The sequence below is a fragment of the Corvus moneduloides genome, chromosome 26 (assembly GCF_009650955.1).
Source record: "Corvus moneduloides isolate bCorMon1 chromosome 26, bCorMon1.pri, whole genome shotgun sequence".
Classification (NCBI taxonomy): Eukaryota; Metazoa; Chordata; class Aves; order Passeriformes; family Corvidae; genus Corvus; species Corvus moneduloides.
Window position 1 is genome coordinate 2,781,775 of NC_045501.1, and position 24,081 is coordinate 2,805,855.

General features: G+C 63.2%; 1 protein-coding gene and 1 long non-coding RNA gene across 5 annotated transcripts; one reads left to right on the forward strand and one right to left on the reverse strand.

Annotated features, from left to right (window-relative positions):
* Positions 1-778: 778 nt before the first annotated feature.
* LOC116455985 lies at positions 779-5,582 on the forward strand. The gene is made up of 2 exons (XR_004244514.1): positions 779-1,292; positions 1,744-5,582. It is a non-coding gene; the product is annotated as an uncharacterized LOC116455985 (long non-coding RNA).
* Positions 5,116-22,723, reverse strand: JUP (junction plakoglobin). 4 transcript variants are annotated; one of them, XM_032134398.1, is made up of 15 exons: positions 22,657-22,723; positions 13,004-13,236; positions 11,796-12,049; positions 11,330-11,568; positions 10,711-10,912; positions 10,155-10,299; positions 9,682-9,785; positions 8,366-8,704; positions 7,825-7,980; positions 7,561-7,680; positions 7,250-7,400; positions 7,005-7,126; positions 6,706-6,745; positions 6,204-6,371; positions 5,116-5,969 (listed from the first exon to the last, which is right to left on the reverse strand). In XM_032134398.1, the coding sequence occupies exons 2-14, from the start codon at positions 13,227-13,229 to the stop codon at positions 6,226-6,228; spliced, it is 2,244 nt and encodes a 747-aa protein (XP_031990289.1). In that variant the 5' UTR covers positions 13,230-13,236; positions 22,657-22,723; the 3' UTR covers positions 5,116-5,969; positions 6,204-6,225. The 4 variants fall into 4 exon arrangements, with proteins under 4 accessions (XP_031990289.1, XP_031990292.1, XP_031990291.1 ...); XM_032134401.1 differs by lacking the exon at positions 22,657-22,723 and adding an exon at positions 22,456-22,479; XM_032134400.1 differs by lacking the exon at positions 22,657-22,723 and adding an exon at positions 22,413-22,434.
* Positions 22,724-24,081: the final 1,358 nt, after the last annotated feature.

The following is a 24,081-nucleotide window of genomic DNA, read 5'->3' on the forward strand; positions in this document are numbered from 1 at the left end:
CCTGACCCCAACCACATCCTGCTGTAACCACCAGCCCCCTCCGGAGTGGGGACTGGAGCAGGTGCCCTCAGTCCCAGCCTCTCCCTCCTCCTGGTACTGGTGCTTCCCCTGGTGAAGTCTGGGATACAGCCAGCACCACCAGCTGGGCACCCACCCTCCAGGGACCCCAAGGACTCAAGCATGCGTCTCAGCATGGACAGGCAGGAGCTGCTTCTTCGTAATCCCCTGCCCCAGGATTTGCTCCTCTGGGCAGGTTCCCTATGCCTGCACAAGCAGATTACAGGGGGCTATTTCTGACGGCAGCTTAAAGGTTTTGGTAAAGGAATGACGCCATGGGCCCCCTCTGCAGCAGCACATGCCAGGGGCACTGGAGGCCTGGGTATCTGTGACCTGCAGGAGTCTGGGACTGAGAACCACTGGCCCCATGGAGCAGGGATAGGGTGCTGGGCTCCTGTGGTGGTGTGTGCTCCCTACCCTATGGCACAGAGACAGGGTTTGGGGCTCAATCCCTTGTACTGTCACTGCAGGGGGCAGTGCTAATGGTGGGGGCACACCTCACCACCTGCTGAGCAGAGAGGGGAGCAGCCAGAAGGGGAAGGCTGCAAGCACAAGCAGGGCATGCTGAGAATTCACCCCCAGCCCAGCCTGGCGTGAGCAGGTGGGTGGAGGCCTCAGCCCCATCTGTCTCCCACTGCCCCACATCCATCCCCCAGCCCTCTGCTCTGATCCTGTCCCCATCACACGCATGGCAGAGGCAGAAACAAAGCAGAAATAATCCGTCTGTGCCCCCCGCTGAACCCCAGCCTCACGCCAGGAATGGGCCACGTCACAGTGCCATGGGCATTGCCCCTGCCTGGCCATGGGGGCTGCAGGGGTCTTCCCCTGGGATCCCCACAGCTCTGGGGGCTTTGCTGGCAGCCGGGGCCCCAAGCCCCGCTCCAGGCTGTCATGTCTGAGGGAGCAGCAGCCCTGGGATTCCCTGGCTTTCACCTTCTGCCAACCCAACCAGTGTCCCACCCCTGTGAGCCAGAGCACAGTGCAGAGGAGCAGGGACATGCAGGGGGTCCCGAGAAATGATGGGGGCTCTCTCCCAGCATCTGGCTCGGCTCAGCGGAAGCTGCTCCCAGAATTAGCCCGGGATGTTCTGGGTGAGGAAATCCAGCCCGTCAATCTCATTAGCAGCGATTAGCTCCCAGGCTGTCCTCGCCGTCATGACCCTGCGCAGACGCTGGGCCTGTGCCCACCACCCTCACCAACCCCGCCGCCCTCGCAGCCCACGGGCACTCACGGAAGTACTGCAGGGTCTCCTCTATCTGCTGGGGGGTGAGGGGGGCTATGGGCTGTGGGGGGCCGGGGGGGACTTGCAACCAGTCGCTGTGGTCGTAGCCGAAGACGGTGTCAGCCCGCAGCGTGTAGCGGGGCAGCTGCTCGCCCAGCAGGCTGATAATCTCCACCTCGGGGACATCCTCGCTGCACAGCTCTAGGGACAGAGGGACACGGTGTCAGCCCGGGGTGAGGGGCATATGGGGGGAGTGGGCTGCACGGGGGGTTGTGGCAGGTGGGCACATCCTGCACCCCCCAGCCCACTCTGTCCCCTCCGGATTTGGGACTGGTGCCACCAGCTGGGTCTGTCCCCAGAGCCACTCGTGTGGAGACTGGGGGGTCCCCCGCAGGGTGGCACTCAGGGACCCTTGCCCCAGCTCTGCCCTGCTCCCCCCTCATCGCCGCGCTGTCTGCGGGCAGGGTCCTGCTGCCATCTCCTGGCCACGCTCTGCCCGGCCGAGCGGCGCTGGGGACAGCGGGCGTGGGATGCAGCGTGGGGTGAAGGATGCCGGGACAGTGGTTCATCTCCGGCCACAGAATGGGGACAGGATGAAGGAACAGCCCAAAGCAGACCCAGCTCCTCACCCCGCTCGCCCCGGTTCCCCCAGGCGACCCACTGGCACCCCCGGCTCTACCCACCGGTGATGGTCGCAGCATCACGGTGTGTGCCCGTGTCTGACCCGTGGGACACCGGGTTGGTGTGGGGACAGGCAGCGACAGGTGAGTCCGGGCTGGGCTGGAGGTGGCAGGCGGGTGGGCTCTGGCTGGGGAGGGTCTCTCGTGGGACCGGGGTGTCCAGTTTGGCTGGCGTTACGTGGGGGCCTGGCTGCCATGGGGAGAGGCACCGTCCGCCCTGGCTCCCTGGAGCTGCGCTGGCGGGCAGCAGAGTCCCTTCTCCGGCTCTGCCTGGGGGGAAGGAGCTGTTGGGGTGATGCTCTAGGGATCAGGGACACATCCTGAACCCCCATATCCCCCAGCATCCTGCTGTAGGACAAACACCTTCCTGGGAGGCAACATCTGCCAGCCCGGGGGCCGGATGGCATCTCCAGGGCTCAGGTGTCCCTGCTCCCTGCCGTTGGGACAGGGGAGCTGTGGGAACAGACTCCAGCTCAGCTCCGCCCCTGGATATGGGGCAGGTTTAGCAGAGGCAAGGGGTCAGCGTACCTGCTCTGCGGTGGCTGCTACGTGACGCGGGGGGCTCAGCACCAAAGCAGCGCCAGTGCCGGACAGGACAGGACCCTGCCCCGCCCCGGGGATTCCTGCTGTGGAGCGAACAGGGAAGGAGCTGTCGAGCTTCCCGGCAATGGGCAGACACGGGAGTGGTGCCAGCGAGAGCCCTGGGGAGCTCCACCTCGAAGAGCAAAGTCCACCTGTGAACCTCCACTCTGTCTGCACCAGGATGCAGAGCGGGGACCTGCCGTGCAGTGCAGGGCAGGGCTGGGCAGCATCTGCGGCTGCCCCAATCCAACCATAAACACATCATGAGACGGGCCATAAATCCAGCATATCCCTGCTCTCCTGCCACCTCCAGTGGCACTGGCTCGGGCTGCAGCCACTGCTGGCACTGCTGCCCCTCTGCCCTGTGGGGCAGGAACCTCTGCACAAGCCCCCTGCCCCATCTCTACCCCTGCTCCCACCTCTACCACCTCCCCGTGGGGGCTGTGGCACCAGCAGCCCCTCGTTCCTGGCTGCAGGCTCATGCCAGGGCATTGCTGCCCTCTCTCCTGGCACAGTAATGTGTCGCTGCCACATGCACAGCACCCAGACCAGGCCACCCTGCACCCCCCCGGCACACAGGGACGGCGCGAGGCAACATGCAGCTCCCAAAGCACACCCACAGCCTTCCCCAGTCCTCTGCCCCATGGCACTGGGTCCGCTAGACCTCGGGGCCCAATCCTGCACCGCGATGCCAGGAGAACAGCTCCCCAGCCCCAAGCCCTCAGACCCTCTTCTCCCCAGAGAGGGACAGGGACCCACCGTGTGTAGGTGCCGCGCTGCCGCTGGCTCCGGGGAGGGAGCCCGGCCGGTGAGTCAGCTCAGCCGGGAGTGCCAGAGCCCTGCGTCTGCTTTTGGCCCAGCTCCTGCACGTACATTCACTCTCCTCGGGGGAACCTTGTTCAGACACGTGCGAGCAGCTCCCATCGCCCGCTGCTCCCATCGCCCCCCACTCCCATTGACCCCGAACCCCACTGTCCCCCCTCCACCAGCGTTCGGCTGCCGATGACCCGGGGACCTGCCCCACGGGAGCTGGGCGAGAGCAGGACGGTGCTCCCGGCACCGATGGGACAGGGGCCAGGAGGAGCAAGGTCCCGGCTCAGTCCGCCCCGGGTTACCTGTGCAGACTCGCGCCTGCTGCTCCCTGCCCTGCCCTGTGCCGTCCTGCAGCTCCTGCCCGGGCACCTCCCGCGGAGCGGCTGAGCGCCGTGAGAAGGGGAGAGACGAGGCAAATTCTCCGGGGGCTGCGGCAGCCGCCCTCTGTGACACCCCCAGGGGACGGGTGGGGACCGGCTGGGCACGGCCCGGGGCTCGCCCGCGGGAGCTGCCCGGAGATTTGGGGTACCCGAAGGCAGCCTGGGGGAACGCGGGACACCATGAGAGCCGGACGCAGAGCGCACCCGGTGACAGCGGGCACCGGGTGCGCCCCGGAGGTGGGGCGGGACACCGCGGGAGCCGAGGGCTCGGTGCGCCCGGGAGTGCGGGAGATGCCGGGTTTTTCCCAGGGCGGGGAATCCCCACACACGCTGGGCGCTGCTCCTGGCGCGGCCGTGGCTGCGGAGCCCTCGGATATCGCTCCCGGGCCCTGCCGATAACGAGAGCCGCTCCCCGGCAGGGGCGGAGCGCGGCCGAAGATGCCGGGACCCGCAGTCCGTCCCACCGCTCCCGGAGCCCACCCGGGGATGCCGCTCCCTGAGGACCCCGCAAGCAGCTCCGGTTGCTCTGGTCCCGGTGTGCTCTGGCTCCGCTTCCCCCAACAATCCCGGACATGTCCGCTGGCAGCTCTGCCGCAGTGGGACTGGGGATACCGGGACGTGCATTCCTGCCCCAACGTGCACGGGGACCACATCCCTGCCCACGGCTCCAGGATGGCTGCAGGACCCGACCCCTCCTAGGGCAGATGTTCTGGGGCATCTCCAAACCCGCTGGCACTTTGGGGACAGCCAGAGCTGACAGCAGGAACACCCCTGTGACCCGCAGCAGGGCTGACTGCGAGCCACGAGGTGGGGCCCAGGCCCCCATTCCCGGCGCACAGGGCTGGAGCCAAGGCCTGTCACTGATTGTCTCCTGCTCTGGCAGCAGCCACAGCAGGCCCAGGGCTGTCTGGCCCCCAGCCTCATCCCACGAGCCACCCCAGACCCATTGCCCTTGGGAAGTGCTCTGGGTTCTGCTGGGACTGCCCGGAAAGCAGCTGTTGTTTTGCTCATCGCTGGTGCTGGCACGGGCTGCGGCAGGAAGCAGATCCACTTCCCCAAGCACTGGGGTTGGCTGCGGCCACGGCGCTGAGCTCAGGCAGGATGTTCCCCCCAGTCCCACTTCCCAGACCAGCTCCTGCTGCTTTGTCCCCGCTTGCTCCTGTCCCAAGCACAGCGCATGAAGCTCGGTGTCCTGCCATGCTCTGTGGCAACCCGGGCCCATGGCCAGGCAAAGCAGGTGCCAAGCATGGGAACGAGCCCACCAAGAGCCCTCTGCCCCACGGAGGGACTCACCATGGGCCCACAGAGGGCGATGGCTTCGCCTTCCCCTGGCTGCCCCGAGGGACCGTCCCCAGCCGACAGAAGAACAGGCTCAGGGCAGCACGGGGCTGCAGGGGTTATTTTATTCTTTGCTTTGGTCTATACAAAAACAACTTACAGAAATAATAAAATCTTCCATTCCTGACCCACACTCCAGTAACTGTCCATCCCTTTCCAGCTGGAGCGTTAAACCACCATCAGATCTAAAGCCTCTTTAAAAAATGCGTTAGATAAGGGAGGAGGGGATGGAAACACACCACTCACCAAAGAGAAGGGAAACGGGTTAAAATGTGCAACAAAGATCGGTACAAGGACACAGTTCCTAATGCTGGAGTCACTCCTCTATGGGGACTGGCAGGACAGGGACACGAAGTCAGCTCCCAGTGGCTGATGGGAAAGAATTAAACCTCAGACACCCCGAAGGTCCTGGGACACGGACCCTTTGCTTTCAGCAAACTCTGGGTTGGCCTGATTCAGTTGGAGTTTGCAGGAAGCAAAGGGTTTTTTTTCATGTCAGATTCCTCTCCTAGAACACTAACACGCAGAACAAATCGTGGGGAAGTTAGAAAGCACAAACTTAAAGACGGCAAAAGCCGCTGGCACCATATTAAAAATAAAAAAGAAATATATATTCATAGAAAAGACTATTTTGCCAAAGAAAGATCACTAACGGTGCAGGGTTTGTGTTTTAAAGCTTCAGAAACAGTATCTTGGATGCTGGATGCAGCAGTAGGTGCTCGAAGCAGTCCCAGGAGGAAGGACCTTCTCCACAGACCCACAGCGAAGAAAACAAATCGAAAAATAAAACCTCTTGTGGGAATGGAAAAGTTTTGTCTTCTCAGGCACTTCTGTCTCCCAAGTCCTTCTCGCGAATGCTCAGCTCTGGGGCCACCCTCTTCTGCATGGAGAGAACACCTGCAGTGGCAGAGAACTCCTGTCATCCACCGAGGGGCGATTTGGGAGGAGACCGGAGCCTGAGACCCCCTGAGCCCACAGCTGATGGGGACATTGACCCACGGCAGCGCCAGGGACCCCGTGGCGGCATCAGGGACCCCCCAGCATGCCAGGTGCCATCAGCCAGCCCTGCCTCCCCCAGCCACTCATCCCGCCGCAGGGCTGAGCCCCTGTCCCAGGTGCGCTGGCAGGTACCTGGTGCGGGGCTGCGGGCAGGTTAGGCGAGCATGTGGTCAGCGAAGGGCGCTCGGACGCCGTCGCTGTAGGCATCCATGGGGTAGTCCCCATCCATATCCATGTGCATGTCGATGGGGTCCAGGGGGATGTCACCCGAGTACATGGGGCGGTACCCAGGGTCCAGCTCTGCAGGGAAGGGATGTGGCAACCTCAGCTCCCACCGGCCAAAGACTTCTCCAGATCTCAGCCACCTCCTCGCCCCCACCCCACCGCCCGGGGCAGCATGTGACAAGTGGTGCTGCAAAAGGGACCCCCCACTCCCTGGCCCAAGGGCACCAGCCGTGTGTGTGTGCTCCCTGGGAGCTGAGCATCCCACCGTGTACCCCCCATCCCCAGCAGACTGGGCTGGCACTTGACTGGCAGCCACCTGAAAGAGGTTCTAAAACCAGCCTGCCTTGGTGACATGAGGCAACTGCCCCCCCAAAACCCAGCCCACGGGGAGCCTGCAAGCCATACTCACCATCTGAGTAGGGCTCGTTGATGGGGATCATGCTCTGAGCCTACGGAAGAAGGTGGCACAATTGAAGGGATTCATGCTCACGATGCTCAGGGGCCATGTGGTTGGCAAGCCCTGTCCCAGTGGGTGCCATGACCCAGGAGCTGAGGCCACAGCCCACCCACCTCCCGCCTCCCACTGTTTGACTGTCACTACTGCCTGAGCTCTGGCTGGAGGTGCTGGCAGCAGCTTTTGGAAGCAGAATGGGGCCATCCCCTGAGGCCCTGGCTTCCCCAGAGAAAAGATCTTGCTGGGATGCTCACCGCTTCCCAGGCTGCTGGGTCATGCTTGAAGAGGGAGTTGGTGAGCTCCACGGAGACACGCTTCCTGTAGTCAGGATTCTTGTCCTCCGAGATGCGGAAGAGCACAGCGGCCGCATAGGTGGCTGTAGGGATTGGCAGCAGCCTCAGCTCCTGCTGCCAATCCCTACAGCCCAGAGTCCCAGAAACCCCAGCTGGGATGGTGCCAGGAGAGCCCCTGGCACAGCCCCTGGCATGGCAGCACTCACCTGTGCCCTCATTCCGCGAGTGCAGCAGCTCCATCAGAGGAGCCGAGGCCCCCTCGGCATCGATGGCATCTGCTGCCTCCTTGTCCTGGGCCAGCTCGCACAGCACGCCGGCTGCCACGCGCTGGATGTTCTCCACCGGCGAGTACAGGAGCTGTCAGGAGAGATCAGCGGCCGTGTGAAGCAGCCAGCAAGGAGCCCTTGTGCTCTGGGCACGTTCTGATCCATGGGGCCATCAGCCCAGGGCTGCAGCTCCCTGTGCAGGCTGGGCAGGAGGTGGCCCAGTGCAGCCCCCGTGTCCCCACAGGCCTGACCTGCACGAAGAGAGGGATGGTGTTGAGGCGGAAGATCTCCATGCGGTTCATGGGGTCCCGGGCCAGGATGTGCAGTGCCCCTGTGCAACCCTCCACGATCTCTTCCATCTTCACTCCATCCTGCCAGGGAACAAGAGCTCAGCCGGAGCCCCCACATACCGGGGCACAGCCACCTGAAGTGTGGGCACAGGGTACCCCCGGGGACAGGCTGGGTTTTGGGGTGCCAGGCTGTGCTGGGAGCAGGGCAGGGGGGTGGGGACTCACCGTGTAAGGCTGTTGTGTGCCGGCAGCCACGTGTCGCTGGGCGTCCTGGTGAGCCTTGACCAGCAGCTGGACCAGGCGGGGGATGACAGCGGCCTCCTGCAGCGGGGCATGGTTGGCCGGACACAGGGCCAGGTTGCGGATCAGGCCTATGGTAGCCTGGAGGAGAGGAGGAGGGAGGAGAGATTTGTCTCAGCTGTGGATCAGAACAGCATGTGTTCCCCAAGACACCCACTGGCTGGACCCCTCCCCATCTGTCCCACCCCATCCCCTCTGTGGTGCAGGCTGACTCAGCTGCGCCCAGCACTGGATCCATCCCCTCCACAGGCTGAGCATTGATTCCAACGAGCACCGGGCACGAGCCACTTCCATCATCAGGCGCTGTCAGGGACATGACCCAACAGGAGCAGCCACCATCACTCCATGCACGGCACCAGCTGCTGACCCCCTCAGCAGCCCATCCCACCACGGAACAGCAGCCGGGTGCTCGCTCCAGCCCAGGCACCAGCCTCATCCTGCCCCCAACCTCCCTCTGGCCCCTTACCTTAACCAGCGGCCACTGGTTGGGCTGGTTGAGGAGCTTGACAATGGCAGGGATGCCGTAGTTGAGCCGCACCGAGTTCTGCGCCATCTCGGCCTCGGGGTGCCGGCTGGTGAGGTGCCGCAGGGCGCAGACGGCCGGCTCGGTGATGTCCTCCTTGTCACCTGCCCGCAGAATGGTGTGGATCAGGGCCTCCACCCCGTTTGACTGTGTCACCAGTGTCTTGTTCTTGCTGTTGTTGCAGGTCAGGTTGGAGAGGGTGCCAGTGGCACAGGTCAGCACATTCACATCATCAGAGCTCAGCTGGTTCACCAGGATCTTGAGAACGCCATCCAGGCCCTCCTGCAGGAATGGGGACGGGAGGTGAGAGCAGCACACACAGCCAGACCCAAGCTGCAGCCCCGCATCTGGCCCCACGTGCCCCCAGCAGGCAGCAATGGGCGGTGTTCCTGACTCCCACACAGCTCCTTTTCCATCCCCCCACGGCTCCTTTTCCATCTCCCACAGCTGGAGCTGCTCCTTCACGGTGAGCCCCAGCCACTCTGATGTGCAGTTTCACTCAGAGTTTAATGTCTCCAGCAGCTTTTCCCTGCTGGAATCACACTTCCCATGCCCCCGCCAGCACTCCCCACATGGTGACAGAGTGACCCCAGTCCTGGCCACGCTGGCCAGCAGCCAACAGAGGGACAGGAAGGAGTTAAAGCGCCACGACCACGTCCTCCTTCAACCCTTCAGTCATCAGAGCCAGGGATGGTTCTATGACAGCCAAAATAGTTTCCAGGCTGCATCAGAGCTAATCCACATGGAGCGGCCCCAGCAGATGGGAAAACTCATCAGGAGGCAGCAAAGGGCTGGAAGAGCAGACCCAGAGCAGGGCTGGGGTCACCTCTGCACTGGCTGCAGGGCACAACAGTCTTGGCAGCTGCTCTGCTGGCAGCTCCCACAGGAGCCGGGCAGGCGGCCAGCCCAGGCCAGGCTGACAGGGCTCCCGAGCCAGAGCAAACTCCGGCGACACCCGCTGAGTGACCGCAGTGGCCTCGGCCCCACACTGGGGACACGCAGGAGTGCTGGCAGCCAGCTGGCATTGGCAGGGCCACGGGCAGTGAGCAGCCCACTGTGAGGCAGGGCAAGCCCTGCTGCAGGGTAACTTGGGCACAGCGGGGCATCCCCTCACCGCGCCAGGCACACGTGCTGCTGCAGCTCATGGAACGGGGAACACACAGCTTTGGACTCAGCCTGGCATGAGCAGCCCAGCACCCGGCACGGCCACGGCTCCGAAATGCGGCGCTGAAGCACAGCCAGGGGTCCCGCAGACTCACCTGTTTGGTTGCCACGTCAGAAAGGTTCCGCAGGGTCCACAGGCAGTTCTGGACCAGCCTGGGGCTGGAGCTGGTCAGGTGCTTGCCCAATGCCTGCATGCCACCTGTAGGGAAGGGGACAGCCCTGTGAGCACCCTCAGCCATACCAGCAGGAGGACGAGTGAGCGGCAGCAGGGCTGCATGGGCTGGGCATTGGCCAATGCTCCTGTACATGGAGCAGTCTCATGGCTTGGCAGAGGCCAAACGTGGTGTGTGAAGAGCTCTCGGACAGCCAGGATGGATCCTGCCCACACACAGTGCCAGGAACATGCCTCAGTAGCCTTCACAGCAGGAATCCAGGCCAGCACAGGTGGCTTCACCCGGCTGTGCCAGACATCTGCCCATCCCCCAGACCCACGGCAGGATACATCCTCAGCCGCATCACCCTGACACCACCATCCATCCTCCTGCAGCTCTGCCCCAGCCTCTCTTACCAGCCTCAACGATGGCAGGTTTGTTGCTGGGACACACCGACAGCACCTTGAGCACGCGGCTCGTGGTCCAGAGCAGCTTCTCATAGTTGTAGCTGCGCATGATCTGCACCAGGGCCTGGGGTCCTCCGTTGGCCAAAATAATCAGCTGCAAGACAGAATCCCAGAACAGTTTGGGTTGGAAGGGACCTTAAAGACCACCAAGTTCCACCCTCCACCACAGACAGCAACACATTCCACTAGATGAGGTTCCTCCAAGCCCCGTCCAACCTGACCTTCAACGCTTCCAGGGATGGGGCACTGAGAATGGAGGGTTGGGGTGTGGCAGCCCTGGGCTGCTGGGACTCCCTCTCCGGATTCCCCAGCTCATGCCAGGACACAAGCCAGGCAGGAGCTCCACCCCCTTGGCATGCAGGAATGCTCCGGTCACCTCGCCAGGGACACACGAGATGGTGGGGTCTCCACCACTGCCTCCTGCACATCTGTGAGGTGCAAAGCTGGGCAACCACCCCCCTGCTGCCCTCCCCATGCCGCAGTCAGTCTGGGATCCCCATCCCACCTTGCTCTCCTGGTTCCCGTAGGCCAGCAGCTGGAGGCAGTCAGTGGTGATAGCCAGGAACTTGGGGTTGTTCTTGTTCAGCAGGGGAACCATCTTCTGCAGCCCGTCGGCCAAACGCACGGCCATCTTGGCCCCCTCCTGGTACAGCAGCAGGTTGTGCAGGGTGGTGATGGCGTAGAAGAGAACCGACTCGACGGGCGAGCTGCGGGCGGGCAGCACAAACCACATTAGCGCAGGAGCTACACCAAACTCACCAGGCTGCAGTAGAGCTCCCAGGGCTGCCCCCGAGCCCAGCATCCACCAAAACCCTTCAGCAAGGCCCCATGCAAGCCCACCGTGCTGCATGGCCCCAGGGAAGGGACACGTCAGAGCCTGAGCCCCATCTCTGTGGTCAGGGCAGGGGGGGATGTAGCTGCTCCCCTCCTCCTGCCCCCATGCAGGCTCCTTACGCAGCAAACCCTAGGGGTTTTCACAGGCTCACAGTCTCCCACTCCCTTGTTTTGGTGAGCAGGAGGACCCATGCTGAGGGCAGCATGAGCCCTCCCTTCCTCTGCTCCCAGCCCAGGAGGGGCTGCCAGGCTCTGCCATCCCCCCTGGAGTCCCCACCACCACTGTGTACCTCAGCATCCTGACGAGGGCCGGGATGCCACCAGACTTAAAGATGGAGAGCAGGCCCTCGCGGTGGTGCGAGAGGTTGTGCAGGATGCTGGTGGTGCAGCGGGCGGTGTCCAGGTCGCTGGTGCTCTGCATGGTGCGGACCACGGCCGCCACGATCTGCGGCGACTGCATCAGCGCGCGGCGCGACGCCTCCTTCTTGGAGAGCTGGTTGACGATCATGGCTGCCTTGCTGACAACCACCTGGAGGGAGAGGAGCCAATGTGTGGGAAGAGGTCCCACAGCAAGGACAGGCTGCAAGGTGACATGGGTGGGCAGAGGTGGGCTCAGTCCTGGTGCAGGGTGGAGGCAACCAGGAGTTTGGCCAAGAGGAAGGAGATAGACATGGCCACAGAGCCTGACAGGGATGGGAGCCCCTCTGTGCAGCAGCTGAAAGCCCAGAGACACCTACAGCAAACGTAGTTCCTTACCGGGTCCTCATCGTTGAGCAGCTTGGTGAGCTCCGGGATGGCACGTGTGGCCAGCTCAGCATCATCCTGGTAGTTGATGAGGTGCACAATGGCTGACTTCAGCATCTGGGAGGGCTCTGCCAGGCGCTGCACATTGGTCTGCTGCCCCTCCAGCTGGGTGGTGATGAGAAGCGAGCGGTCCTCCACTGTCTCGGGGTACATGGCAGCCCGGACACGCTGGGCACGGGTCATGGCCAGCTGAGCCTCCATGTCCGCTGCAGGGGTGGACAGGGAGGCAGCGTTAGGCTCTCTCCGAGCAGTGCTCCCAGCCCTGCTTCCCAATCCCAACTAGATGAGCAAGAGCTTAGCGCAGTAACACCGGCCACGTCAGCAGTCCCAGCACGCTCTGCACAGAGCTGGAGCTTCAAAGCGTAAACAAATACGGCAGCACAGAGATAAGACAACACTCAATTAGGCAGCATGATGAGGCAGTTGTCACACAAGGCCCATTAACTAAAAAATTAAGGATATTTGCAACTTGGGACCAGCTGGCACTGGAAAAAAGGAGAACACTGAGGCCTTCCCCATCGAGGACGCTGAGGTGTGATACTGCAGTAGCCACCCATGGTCCCCACCTCTGCAGCAAAGGGACTGCACAGGGTCCTGTGGGGGACTCTGATCCCCGCGGGAGCTGGCAAATAAACCTTCCAGGGCCTATTGCTGACAGGGAACTGCACAGGCAAGCAGAACAAACCAGCCCCCTTTGAGGGGATAAAGCTGGGGGAAGCATCTCCTTCGCTGCAGGCTGCGGCTCCGTGTCGTCCTTGCCTCAGCGGGAGAAGCCGTGGCAGTGGCGCGGTGTTACGGCACACACTGGCAGCTCTGTCAGCCACACTGGGACAGGCTTCCCAGCAGGCAGACAGGCAGTAGAGCAGGTGGCAGATCTGTGGGCCGGGATCAGCTGTTCCCATCTCAAGCCAACCCGCTGGCGCGCTCGGATGTGTGCGCAGCTCAGTGCCAGCGCAGGCTGGCTGCACCACCCCCGCACGAGAGCCTCTCGGCGCTGGGAAGGAGGACAGGAGGGAGCGTATTTTAGGCAGCAACAACTCCCAGGGTGTGGAAGCCAGCGTGGAAGAGTGCCCAGAAGCAGCATGGCTACGGGGGAGGAAGAGGAAGGCAGGAGCTGAGCAGCTGAGCCCGCGGATGTGCTGGGCCCCACAGCCCCTTACCTTGTGCTTGGCTCTGGCCCTGGTTCCCTCCTTGGCAGTAACTCGTGGTGGTCGTCTTCTTGATGGTGTACTGCTTCCCATACACCTCGTCATCGTCCCCGAGGCACTTGCTGCTGACAGAGGGCACCTGCGTATTGACGCCGGAGTGGATTCCGGAGTCGTAGGTGTAGGTCTGCTGCCACTCCGTCACCTTGATCGGCTGCTCCATCATGTTCATCACCTCCATGGCTGCTCTGCGGGGTGGAGAGGGGAGAGTTTACATCTCCAGGAGAGCCCAGGTTACCACAGGACCCTCTTGCCCCTCTCCTGCCCCTGAGTGGCACGGCAGCCCCCAGTGCAGCAGCTGGCCCCTGTGCAGCCCACGAGCAGATGGAGCCGATCCCTATCTGCCCTCCTCCCCCACAGGAGATGAAAGGCGGCACCGGGATGACGAACCCAAAGCTCAGCACTTTGTTGCTCGTGTTCAGACATGAACCGTGGCTGCATCTCACAGCGCTGTGTCTCACAACACCGTGTCTCACCACTGCCACGGCCAAGGTGTGGGCAGGCTCTGCCTGGCACAGTGGGACACCACAAGCTCCAGGGTCCCCTGGCTGCCCATGAGCTTTTTTAAGACCCCTTTCCAGAGACAGGACCTGCAAAGAGCCGGAGACACGCCAGGAGCTCCAAGCTCCATATGGCTGGAGCTCCAAGCATAAAATGAACTTTTTTAGAAGCTTCCTGGGACACTCCTAAAGCACCTAAAATAAGCAGGCAAAGCCACTGGCTCAGCTATCCCATGGGTGCTCAGCACCACAGGCGCCCACGGTGTGGTCTGGGGCTGGGCACTCCCCACTCAGCACTGGGACAGGGCAGCCCGGCACATCCCAACACTCAGGACAAACCAGCCAAGGTTGCTGCGAGCAGGGCTGGGCTTTCCTTGTCTTTAATTTGGGGATACAAGGGGAGGGAGGATGGCTCACGGATTAATGCCTGAGCTCACTCAGGGCTGTGAGTCACCAGCCCTGCATCCAGGCCTCCGGCACGGCCTGGGGGGATGGAGGCAGGCAGGGAGGGAGGGTCAGAGGCAGGCAGGGAGGGAGGGATGGAGACAGCACCCGCCCAGCCCTCCGCTGACCCATCACCCAGGCACCCGCCAGAATTCCTATCCCTTCCCGGCCGCGCAGGAGTGGAATGAGTCAGAGTTTCAGAGGCGATAAGCAGCGAAGGGAGCAGCTGCCGCCCGGCATACCTGGGCGCAGCAGCACCCACTTCCAAACAGCCTAATTACCACCTGCACCGGCCCCGATTCCTGCGCCGGGCTGGACCGGGGCGGCCGCGCGCCCCTGGCTCCGCTCCAGCCGCGGGCACAGCACGGAACCCGCAGGGACCAGCCGGGCTGGGGCGGCAGCCTCGGGCCCCAGCACCCTCCTGGGGGAGCGAGGAGACGGAGCTGAGCCCCCCGCCAGGCCGGCGGCTGAGTCAGGGCGTCGGGTGGTGGCCGAGGACGCGGCTCCGTGGGGCGTCCCGGCGGGGCACGGCGCGCACGGGCTTGGCACGGCTCGTCCCACCGCTGCCGGCTGTTCCCAAGGAGCGGCTGAGCCCTCGGCAGCTGCACAGGCCGGCGTTCGCAGGGAGGAATCCCAAGCCCTCATTCGCGGGGGCAGCGGCCAGATGGGAATCAGAAGCCCCGCCACGCTCGTCCCCCCCGGCTGGGTGCATCCTGCAACCCCCCGCGTCCAGCCCCAGCCGCCTTCCCGGAGCCGCGGCAGGGCGCTGCTCCTGCCAATCCGATATTTTTTGAGCTGTCAAGCAGCACTGGCAGACTCAGAGCAGCTATAATGGGCTGTGCATAATGCACGGTGGTCAGGCGATGGAGGGACCCGCTAATGGAGGGCGGTGGAGGCAGGGCCTTCCCGCGGCGGGTGGGAGCTGGGACAGGATCAGTGGGGCAGGACAGCGTGTGACACATGGTGCCAGGGGCGAGAGGAGAGGCAACTCTGCTCCCCACCCCGCGTCGCAGCAGGGATGGGCCGGGAGAGCCCCAGTGCCGAGCTGGGAGTGCCGCGGTGCTGCACACCCGCACTTGTGTGCTGCTGCATTGGTATTTGGGAGGGCAAGTCCTTCAGCTGGCTCATCCCGGCCATGGTTGGCAGAGTCTCCAAATTGTGTCGGGAAGCTCAAAGAGAAGCAATAGTCATGCCTTATGAAGTGTGGAAGCGGTAGGCAGGAGAGGGCTCTGTGGCACTGACAGGGCACGTCACCACGGTGCAGGAGCTGGGTGAGCCGGCACCCATCCCACATGCAGAGCCCCAGCAACAGGGCCCCAACACTCCAGGCAAACACTGGAAAGCTGACCTGGACAAGGTGGGCAGGAGGAGAGAAAAGATCACACGACCAGAGCCAGGGCAGGGACCCCGGGCAGCAGCAAGACAGATCTGGCAGGGGCTGATGCTGCTGCACCACTGCTCAGCAGTGACATCCACTCCAAAATTTACAGGCATCAGACAGGCACTTAATTTTCCAAACCTCCAGCAGCTGGGCTCAGACACCATACAGAGCCTTGCATTATGCATGAGCCACCCCTTCCGTCTGCACCGCGGCACCCAGGGACATCAAAAGCCAGCACAGCTCCTCGAGCTCAGACATGAGCTCTGGTGATCGGCCCCAGACAAGCTCCAAGCAGGAGAGCGGGACCAGGAGCCACGGGCACTTCACTAAACACAGCATTTGTCCTTCCCCTGAGCATCCCCCTAACAGCGTTTGCTCATCACCACAGGGACCAGAGAGGCCAACAGCACCCGAGCTGACAGGGCCAGCGGAGCAAATGTCAGACACTCCTATGGTGAGCAGTGACATTTTCTGAACCCTGTGACAAGCGTGCCCTGCTCATCACCCAGCGAGGGGCAGACACTGACACAAGCTTCTCCCCCATCCTCCACAGCCTGGCTCTGTCCTCAGGTGTCCTCTCTCCTCCTCAGCAGACTCAGTGACAGCGGCACCAGCATGATGGTTATACCTGGCTTCACCTTATCAGGACCCATTCCCTGGCAATGCTTCTAGGGAAGTGCTGTAGCTGGGCAGGACCCTCATGCAGGAGGGAGAAGCAAGGAGTTATTTCAGGCACACGTGAAAATACCCACACTGGAGGGTCAGCCATGAAGCAGGGGGCATGTCTGGGTGGGCTCCAGCCCTCCCACATCAGGCCTGTGGGCAGGACAATTGCTGCTGAGCCCAGCCCTTATCTTCCCCCCCCCAGGCTGGCAAAGCAGGAAGGGGAGAACAGTGAGGGCAGAACAGTGCCACCAGACCTCACCTGAGCCCCACTCCACACAAACCTGGACCCCAGGGAAACATGACTCGCTCCTGGGAACAGTGAGAAAATCCCCCAGGAAACAGTGGGGCAGATGGGGGGGACCCCTCAGAGGGGACAACAGGTTTGGGGAGAATCTCCAGCCTGCTCCCACCCTATCTTAGGGAAGGGGCCAAGATACCTGGGGGGCTTCAGCTATGGGATGCAGGACAGGCAGGGGCTTCAGTCATTCAAGCAGGGCACTGCCAGGAAAACGTTAATCCCTCTCCCACCACTTCCCGCAGCCAGGAAGGCAGAGGAAGCTCCCGCGGCTGTCGGGCACCGGCCAGCGGCTCATCCGCCCCCAGAGCCATTTGATCGGCGTCCAAGCAGCACCGGCCCCCCGGGACACCGTCTGCGGAGGAAGTCTCTGGCAAACATGCAGCCCCAGGCCTGCCTAGCCCTTCTCACCAGCTGCTGTGAAGCCTTCAGCCTCACCAGGCAGGACACAGCCGGCAGACAGGGCTGAGCTGCCCAGAACACCAGCAGGAAAGCCACGAGCACTGCTTCATGCAGAAATATCTACTGCCCAGGGGCTTCTCAGGGAGCAGCAGTCCCTGGGGCGAGCAGCTGTGATCCCCAGTGTGGGGTCGCTCCAAAGGGAGCAGGTGGGGGGCACAGGGCACCCTCACAAGCCCCAGGCAGGGGCTGTGCAGGACCAGGCACTGGGTCCCAGGGTCAGTGGGTGTGAGGGGCAACCTGAGCTCATCACGTGCAAGTGTGGGTGCCAGCAGGGGCCTGCTGGAGCCCCCCCAGAGCCCCATCCTCACTCACACCCTCCAGGAGCAAAGTGCAACACTACTGGGGGGGCCCCTCATGCAGCCGCAGCATGTGAGGGGCTGAGCTTGGTGGTGGGAGCGTGCGAGTGGCTGCAATTACAGTCACTGAGGTTTTTAAGGAAAGGGAAGAGGCAGTTAAGGCAATTCAATAAATGCAGCACAAGAAAAGACTCTATTTTAGAAGCACTTACACTACACACAAGCCATCTCCGGTCCCCGCTTCCTGGAGCAGCCGGGGATTAGCAACTGCCCGCTCAGACAGCCCTGGCCTCGGCAGCCACAGCAGAGTCTTCCCACAGACAAGGGCACGCAGAGCCTGATGCACTCTGAAGAGATGCACCTTGAAGTCCCCCAACACCCACAACCCCTGGCCAAAGCTGCTCTGAAGCGACACCAAAGGCTGACGAAGCTGGGGCAGCCGCTAACGAAGCCCCTGCAGACGCTGTACAAAAGCTTCAGTGGTTTTGAAGAGGATCCTCAGGAACACACAGCAGGAGCAGACAGAGAAAGGAGCTTGTCAAGACCTCACCCGCATCAATGGGAAGCGTTCGAGTCAGATCCTGGCACCAGGAGCCCTTTCAATGGGGCTTTACAGGGAAGATGAGTGGAAGAATTCAAAGGAGAACGAGAGCAGCTTGAAGTTTAATGAGGAGGAGACAGCAGTGGGGGATCAGCCTCTCGTTAGAGCAGGCAAAACCACTGGCCTGGCCTTGCACACAAAGGAGCCCATGGCCTTTGTGCATGGATGTTCCCAGGTCCAGAATGTCTCCTCGCTGCCCCATCAGCTCTGACAACTTCGGGGCACTTCACAAGGGCAGTGGGGTGCGGGAGCTTCAGATCCAGGCGCCTTCACTGGAGGGGGCTCTAAAACCTTTTTTATATTTCATCTACCATGGTGTTGTTACATCTGAGCTGCTGAATGTCCCATGCAAAGTCCCAGCTCCTGTTACTGGGGGTGCTGCACACCCTGACCAGGCTCTGGCAGCAGAGCAGCCCCAGAAGGCGGCAACTCTGCCACGACCTGCTGCGCTCAGCTGATGCTCTCCATCAACCCAGAGCATGTCCCCAAAATGCCTCGCCCGCACCTGAATTAACAGCTCCTGACAGCTCCAGCACACGCCAGGCCCAGGCTGTGATGTTTTGGCACGTCACATCACAAAACGACACAGTATTATCCATCAAGTGCTCTCCCACTGCAAGCGCACGCACAGCACTGGGCATGACACCCACCCCCCGCTCCTGTGCAAGGGGCAGTGCCCGCAGCAGGACCCTCAGCCCAGGGAAGGTTTTCCCAGGGACACTCACCTGCCAAAGACCCATTGTGGGGTCTCTGGCAGCGCATCCCCCTCCCCACATCCCCAGTTGCTGGCACAGACATCTCCAGCTGCAGAGGCACCAGGAGCAGGATGACCCACATGGGTTCATCCCTTCCTCAGTTAGAGTTTGCCGATTTCATTAGAATCGTGTCAGGGAAAGATGGGAATTTGCCACTTGTCCATGGAAAGGCGAACTGGCATGGTGAGATTAATCACAATTACTCCATCTGGATAAAAAAATCAAAATCATTATTTTGTTTCAATGAGCACAAAGAACAAGTTGTTCTTTAAGAACACTATAATTGCAGGCTCTGGACCTTGCAGGCTGTTCCCAGCTCCAGCCACGGCATCCAGGACGCAGGGTTTGCCACCTGGCCCTGCCAGAGGAGCCAGGACAGTGGGGAGGGGCACAGAGGTGCTGAGCCCCGGCTTAATTTCTCCATCCGGTTGCATTACAGCTGCAAAGTTCAGACGCTTCACAAGAAATTATCACCAACAGCCGTCAGCACCCGGCCTGTTGGAGCAAGTTAATGATTTGTCACCAGGGCTCTGCCCGCGCGTCACCACGATTACGGCAGGCTCTGCCAGCAGCCAAAGGTCTCTCCCCCCCGCGCGGATGCACACGCGTTTTGTCCAGCCACCCACCCCCAAAAGCCACACGGGACCCCAGCGCATCCACCCCACAGGTTCTGTGCCCCTCGACAGCACCGGGGCAGCCCCCCTGGAGGGCACTGCCACCGCCACCCCCTCCCAGTCTGATCAGCCAAGCGTGGGATATTGGGAAAACACCGAGCATTCCTCCGCCACCAGCCCCGGGTCTGGGAAGGAGGCCGAGGACTCGCTGGGAACAGACAGCACAGATGTCACGGGCTGCCCGACAAGCCCCGGCAGCCGCGGCACAGGGCTCCTGCCCTGTTTCCAAAGCGATTCCGGAGCCGAGAGTCCAAGGCGTGCCAGGATGCCTCCAGGCCCGCCAGCAGCCGCAGCAGAACCCATCGAGGCTGGTGTATTTAGAAGGGTATTTCAAATCTCTGCTTAAATAGAAACATCTTCACCTCCCCCCCGAAGCGATCGACGAGCCGGGTGTGGCTGCAAAGCCAGCCCTGTTTAAGCACAGACCTGGTGTTCAGGTCAAGTTTTAAGCTTTTTTGGAGAGGCTGCACCTTCCCACCGCCTTGCCCACCACTTCATCAAATAGTGTCCATGAGCAAAGAGGGGTAAAACCAGCCCTCCCAGAGAAGAGAATGCGATTCAAGGCACCAGCGCAGCCCTGGTGTCCTCCCGAGCTGCCATCCCCAGCTGTTTCCATTCACACAGACCCACTTGGGACACCCCACAGGACTGAGAGTGACCACCTACCCCCAGCTCTGAGTGATGCTGGGTGCCCACACACCCTGTCTAGATGGGGAAGCATCATCTGAATTCCGAGGTAGGCTTTTACTACTGTAATAGATACTACATTTCTTTTTAACTTCTGTTAATTAGAAACCAGTCTAATGTAAACCTTCAAAACCAGCAAAAGCGTCGGTATAGATGCTGCAATTAAAGTTCTGCAAGTTCTCTACGCAGAGGCTCTGCTCCCCCAGCCTGCAGAGCGGGGCCAAGGGCAGCTTCGCTCCCAGGCTCTGCCATCTGCGAGCGGCAGCGCGCCCGGCAAAAGCGCCGTCTTAAATCCCGGAGATCTGGAAGTGTGATAAAAAGCCAAATCCCATCAAGCGCTCCCACACCAAACCACAGTCTTGAAGGGAAACCGTCCTCCCGGGAACGAGCTGAGCTGCAGGAGCCGTGCAGCTGTACCGCAGTGCCTGCCCGGCTGCGAGGGCTGAGTAAGGGTTTCAGGTGGGGGAAACAAAGGGGTGAGTTAATGGGATTAGGGCAGCAGCGAATGAGACACTGAAATGCGGCACCGGGACCACAGGGGACATTCCCCAAGGTCCCCGGCTGCAGCCCGGCCACGACTCACCCGCGCTGCCGCGGAGGCTCCAGGCACGCTGCACAAACTACTCGCACACCCAGCCCCAGGAGACCCCTCCCAGCAGCCCGGCTCGTTCCCCCCCCCCACCCCCGGGGATGAACGCGCTTCCTGGAGCCGGCAAGGACACGGCACATCGCCCAGACAATAGAATGTAACGCCATTGTCTGAGGGAGGGCCCCGCGCGGCCGCCCCACCTTCCCCAAGCGCCCTGAGCTCTGGGGACCCACGGCTGTCCCTGCTCCCGCACAGCAGCCACGGTGCTAGGAGGGAGCAGCCACCGCGGCCAGGAGCTCTGTGCCTCCCCGTCCTGATGGCCAACTTGTTTAAGCCAAATTAGCAGTAAAATGTGTTTTTCATGACACTTCAAGGAAATCCTCCAAAACAATGAGCGATCACAGGCTTCAGATGCGCAAACACAGTTCCAGTGGGTGCCCTGCACCCTTCCAGCCAGCTCCGACACCGACAAGGACACAGAAATGGACCCCTATAATTTTCCCATCGCCGTTTCCGGCTGGGCCGGACACTCCGAGAGCGGAGCCTGGAGCAGCCCCCGCGGACACTGCACCTGCCCTGGATGCGGCGACAGCCCGGAGCAAACGCCCCCGGCACCGCTCCAGCCCCATCCCCGCGGCAGCTGGCAGCGAGACGCTGCGCCCCCGGCTCCCCACCAGCCGATGGCAGACGGACACCAGACCCGCGAGCGTCGGGGCTGGCACCAGTGCCAAAACCAGCACGACGTGGGCTGGAGCAGGAGGTGAAGCAACCGAGGGGGCTGTGACACGGGGCGTCCCCAGCCCCCACCACCCTTCTGGTATGGGGAAGCTGAAAGGGAACATCAAATCAGACATGGGACTCACCCAGGCACTCCAACAGCGTTACGGGGAAGCCGGGGGTGCGAGGACTTACAGCCTGGCTGGAGAGGGTGCAGGCTGACGCCTTCACACCCGTGCAGGCACGACGGTGGCGCAGGTCACCCTGTCCCGTCCCCAGCAGCAGGCGTGCCCTCCTGAGCGTTCACGCTCCTCTCCCAGCACACGTCTCCCCTCGTTGCCCGTATGACAGCCCACGTTTGCCTTCTCCGGGCAACTCCCAGCAACATTTCAGCATTATCCTTTCATCTGTGCTGTAAACCTGATTAATTAAGCTAATCACTCAGCGAACGCAATTAGAGCGCTCTCTCCTCTCTAAACATCAGACGAACAGCCAAGTTTCGCTCCCCCCGCCGTTTCCCGGTGCGGATATCCGCTGCCAGGGGCTCAGCTGGGACCCCCCGTCCACAATGTGCCCAGCACCCCTAACCCGCGGGGGGCTGTCTGGGTGATGTCAGGTCACCCGCATCCCCCTCTGCCCTCTCAGCCCCCAGATCCCACATGCCCGGCGGTAGGCGAAGGGTAGCCCCGGCCCCGCGGGTAGGGACGGCGAAGCCGAGGCGTTCCGCGGTGGCCTCGAGAACAGCACGCAGTGTCCCCAGGTGTGACTCTGGGCACGGAGCAGCCCAGTTTGCGTAAGAGCCCCACAGCACCGGGCGAGCGCCGTGCCAGGGCCTCGCCCGCCCAGAGGCAGCTCCGGGCGGGGCCGGGGATGGGGACAGAGTCGCCACCTCACACCGGAGCGCGGAGCCGCGACTCCTAAACTGGCTCCCGCGGCACTGGGAAGGGGTTGGGACAGCCCAGGGCAGCCCGGCCGCCCACGGGAGCCCCGGGGACCCGCCCAACTGGCCCCGCGCGGGACCGGCCGAGCTCATGGGCAGCCCTGCCCCAGACGGCGGCAGCGGAGCCGAGCCGGGACGCACGGTACTGCGCGGTCCGGACACTCGGGTCCTCCCCGCCCCGGGCGCGGCCGCTCCCCAGCCCCGCACGGCGCAACCCGCACGGCGCCGGTGCACCTCAGCCCGGAACGACCGACGGCCACAGCCCTGGCCCCGTTCCGGCCGCTCCAACTCCACTCACCGAACCGCTCCCCGCCGCGATCTCCGCCAGCCCGGTCCTCCGGACCCGTCCCCGCTCACCAGAGCGATCCCTGCCCGGTTCCGCTGGCCTATCGCCGCTCACCGTCGCCTCCCCACGCCCGATGCTCGCTGACTCGGCTCCAGTCACCGTCGCTCCCCGTGCCCGGTGCCCCGCCCCGCCCCGCTCACCGTCGCTCCCCGTGCCCGGTGCGCCGGCCCCGCTCACGATCGCTCCCCGTGCTCGGTGCGCCGGCCCCCCCACCGTCCCTCCCCGCCCGACCCCCGGTGCCCCAGCCCCGCTCACCGTCGCTCTCCGCCGCCCGCCCGCTCCTGCCCGAACAAAAGGCGAGCAGCGCCCCGCGCCCCGCCCCGCCCGCCGCAGGCCCCGCCCCCGCGCCGCCCCGCTGCTATTGGCTCCCCCGCACGCCCATCAACCGCTCGGCCCGCCGGGCCCCGCCCCCGCCGGAGGTGTTTATCCGCTCCCCATTGGCGGGGGCGCGGCAGCCCCGCCCCCCTCCCGCAGCTGATTGGACAGCGGGGCGGGGCGCGCGGGGCGCGGCGGCGGGAGAGGAAGGGCGCGGCAACGAGGGGACCACCTGGGTGACGTCATTGGGCGTGGCCAGGTGGGGCTGGGGCGGGGCCGGGACCCGCCCCTGGGCAGGGCCGGGGGCGCGGAGACCCCCCCGGGCCGTGCGGGGACCCCCGGGCCGTGCGGGGACCCCCGGGGCTGGAGCGCGGGGGCGGCAGGAAGAGGCGTTCGGGAAGGGCTCGGGGCTGCCGGCGCTGCGTCACACCGGTCCCGCCGGACCGGTCCAGCCGGGTGCTGCCGCCGCGTTCCGGGCGAAGCCGCCGTCATCCAGTGGCCGAGTCATCCATTGGATAGGTTCCAGCCCACCTCGGGACCCCCAGGTGTGGGGAGTAGGAGGATTCGACCCCGGGTGAGGATAAGGAGGGAGTATCCTGCACCCCCGCTGCCTGTACGGTCCCCTGCCACGTCTGGCTGTGAGCGCTGCCAGGCGGGGATTCTCAGCTCCGGAGGGAGGTGAGAGACAGAGCTTCCAACGCCCCGGCAAGAAAAAGGGAATTCATCGCTGAGCGCTGAGCGGGAGATCCGGAGCACAGCGAGAGAGCTCCCGGCACAAGGAAATGGGCACACGGCACAGCACGGCAGGACATGGCAGGGCAGGGCACAGCGCAGCTGAGGTGTCAGCCAGAAATCTCATTCATGCTCCCTCTTGGTCAAGGTCGAGGGTGTCAGGGAAGCGCAATGATGCCTTCACCGTGTAACCCATCGCTTCCTGCGGCCTTGCCCCTGCGTCCCCCTGCATCCCATCTCCATGTCCCTAATCAGTCACTCTGCATCCCATCTCTGCACCCCTGGCACTGCCCCGCAGCTCGACTCTGCGCGTCCTGGGGGACAGGATGGTGGCCATGCTCATGGTCACAGCCCCTGCTGGAGTCACACCACCGCTCCCAGAGCTGCTGCTCCTGCCCGGCACTCCCAGGAGTGATGGATGCAGCCAGCACCTGCACATTCAGTGGCTGCAGGTGGGAGCAGGAAGCGACCCCGGGCACCCCAGCTCACGGCTGCAAGGGGCTTTGCCTGGTGCCAGTAGGTAAGTGGGAGCAAGGAGCCGTCTTCTCCACGTGAGTGTGGGGCTGGGAAGGGGACACGGTGCCCAGGTGTGTGTCAGAGCAGGGCGGAGGCCCCGTCGGCCCAGTGCCACCC